This window comes from Lipotes vexillifer, unplaced genomic scaffold (assembly GCF_000442215.2).
Source record: "Lipotes vexillifer unplaced genomic scaffold, Lipotes_vexillifer_v1.1 scaffold143, whole genome shotgun sequence".
Classification (NCBI taxonomy): Eukaryota; Metazoa; Chordata; class Mammalia; order Artiodactyla; family Lipotidae; genus Lipotes; species Lipotes vexillifer.
The window spans coordinates 29,751-32,238 of NW_006784092.1; the positions used below are offsets into that span (position 1 = coordinate 29,751).

General features: G+C 45.2%; 1 protein-coding gene across 2 annotated transcripts in view; it reads right to left on the reverse strand.

Moving 5' to 3' along the window:
• TRIM68 (tripartite motif containing 68) overlaps positions 1–364 on the reverse strand; it is a 9,724-nt gene extending 9,360 nt beyond the window's left edge. Inside the window, exon 1 of one of the 2 annotated variants that reach the window (XM_007456519.1) lies at positions 326–364. Coding sequence is in view for 1 of the 2 variants with exons in the window: in XM_007456518.1 (XP_007456580.1) it covers positions 204–291 (88 nt within the window). In the remaining variant the exon portion in view is untranslated. Of the gene's footprint in view, positions 1–203; positions 292–325 lie in introns of those variants that run through there. The other variant, XM_007456518.1, reaches the window with a different exon arrangement.
• Between the last annotated feature and the right edge of the window lie 2,124 nt (positions 365–2,488).

The following is a 2,488-nucleotide window of genomic DNA, read 5'->3' on the forward strand; positions in this document are numbered from 1 at the left end:
GGGCGAAAACGGGAAGAGACTCGAGAGGAGGGGCCAAAGTGGGAAGTGAGGAGGCGGTGACCTCCGGGGTTCGGGAGGAGAGAGGGGGAGGGTAACCTCCGGGCCACAGGACGCCGGGCAGGGCCCGAGGGTCCCGGGCGGGTGGGGGCAGAGTAAGGCTGGCGGCCTCCAGGACCTCTGAAGAGGCACAACTGTCTACCCACCTCCCTTCTCAGCCGGGAGTAGCGCCCCGAGGCTGAAACCGAAAGTGGAGACACCCGCTTGGTTCCCACGGCCGAGTGTCCGCAGCATCCGAAGCGGCTGGCCCAGCCAGCCCGGCACTTACCGCCGGCTCGGAGCCCAAGGCCTCAGCAGCGCCCAGCTCCTTGGTTTCTCCTGCAGGATTCCGAGGCCCCGCCCACAGGGCTGGAGCCAATGAGCTCGCCGGCGGCATCTTTGTGGGAGCAGCCAATCACAGACAGGGAACAGGACAACCCTAGCCAATCGGAGGAGGGAACAGGGCCCCTCACACCGCTTGGCCTGACGGCGTATTTTCTCTTTATTTCGGATTTTCTGGCCTCTTCCCCCACTCAGAGCCCTTTAAACTGTAAAAGGGCCCAGGAGTCAGTCGAGGACGGGTCGAAGGGGTGAGGCCCTTGGATGAGGCCGCTCGGGCCATGCAGTAGCAGAGGCCTAGCTGGCCCTCGGCTCAAAGAACCCCTTGCGTCTCACGCTTCCGCTCTGGATGACTAGTGGCACTTCAGGGCGAACCTTGTTGCTCCGGGTGGTAGCCCCGGACCTAATGCTGTTCCTTTGCCAGTTTTCCACGTTAAACTCAGCAGCCTATGAGATAAGGCATGTCTGATTCTGAGACCCAATTTAGTGCAGGGCTGGGCACTGATAATGCAGTGGACTCTGCCCTTTCCTGCAAGATGAGCGACCTCTCCTGGCTCCAGGCTGCAGATGGTGGTTTCTCATAAAAAACCATGGGTTTTCTTGGCAAGCTCTTATCCTTCAGTACTTCAGCAGGCAGCCTGTCATCACTATTGCCACACACACCCCTTTAGAGTTAGAAGCAGATGGTGGGAACTGGCGGAGGAGAAGTGGAATTCCTCGTCTGAAACTGCTATACAAATTGGAAAAAAATTTTAAACGAGCGGTGTTCGTCCGTCGCCTAAACACACAGACATGTGCACACACAAAGGTTTTTCTTTGTAGTCTCTGCACCTTGTCCTTTTCCTGATACTTCCGTGTTTACTGAATAAACAAATAAAGTCACATCCTGCCTGTGTGGAAAATAACCAGGAAATCCTCCAACTGAAGCCCAGTTCCAAATGATTTTCTTGTTGGGACTGATACTCTTTGGCTCTTCATGCCAATGTCAGGGCTTAGGCCATGGTTGAAATTCTGAAGGGTGAGGCCCAGAAAATTCCTGAAACAAATGGGACCATGAGCAAAAAAAGAAGAAAAGAGGTAGCTGAGGTCTGAGCTGTACCCTGTGTCTCACCTGGATCTGTAGGCATGACTGCCTAACAGAGTAGTAAATGGATTAATCGGAACAAGCCACTTTAAACATTTATTGAGCATTCACTTTTTGCACTTTGTGCTGGGTGCTGGAATTACAACCATAGGCCACAGACTGTTTAAGGAACTCAAAATCAAGTTAGTTGTACAGTGGGCCCTTAAATATTGCAGGGGCCAACTGTACAGTCAAAAATATGCATATAACTTTTGACTCCCCCAAACCTTAACTGCTAGTAGCCTACAGTTGGCCTGAAGTCTTACCAATAACAAAACAGTAGATTAATACATATTTTGTTTGTATTATATGCTTATAATAAAGTAAACTGGAGAAAAAATGTTAGTAAGAAAATTATAAGGAAGAGAAAATGCATTTACTATACTGTACTATATCAACATCATAACTTTACATCTTCTGTTTACAAGATGAATCATCAGTCTATCAGTACATACATCAATATTGTCTTATACAAAACACTGTAGATGTTATAGATATTATTAACACTAGACATAAAAAATGAAAAGATAATGTGAAAAAGAAATTAATATTTGTAGTTATAATAATTCATGCATTGATAACAAAGAAGCAGCAATATGATTGCTTTGTGGTAGCCTAGTATAATTGATATGATTGCTTCACCATAGCCTAGCCTATACACTAATGAATGAATCATTATAAAATTTTTATGGCATACAGTATTATAGTCATATTAATAATATAGTATTGGAAACACTTTCATTTTTTAAAAAACAACTTAAATGTGATGATAGGCTGATATACAATTTCTCCATTTATGAGACAGACAGGTATATTGTATGATAATGTAATTCTTTGAAAGCAAAGTTGTAAATCAGTAAGAAAATTAACACATTAATTTTATATTAAATATCACTCACCTTATGCCTATGTAAGGACAGACTAGTATCTACATATAATTTATGCATTCATGACATACCTAACTTTTTCTTACTTTTTCAATATTTCCAG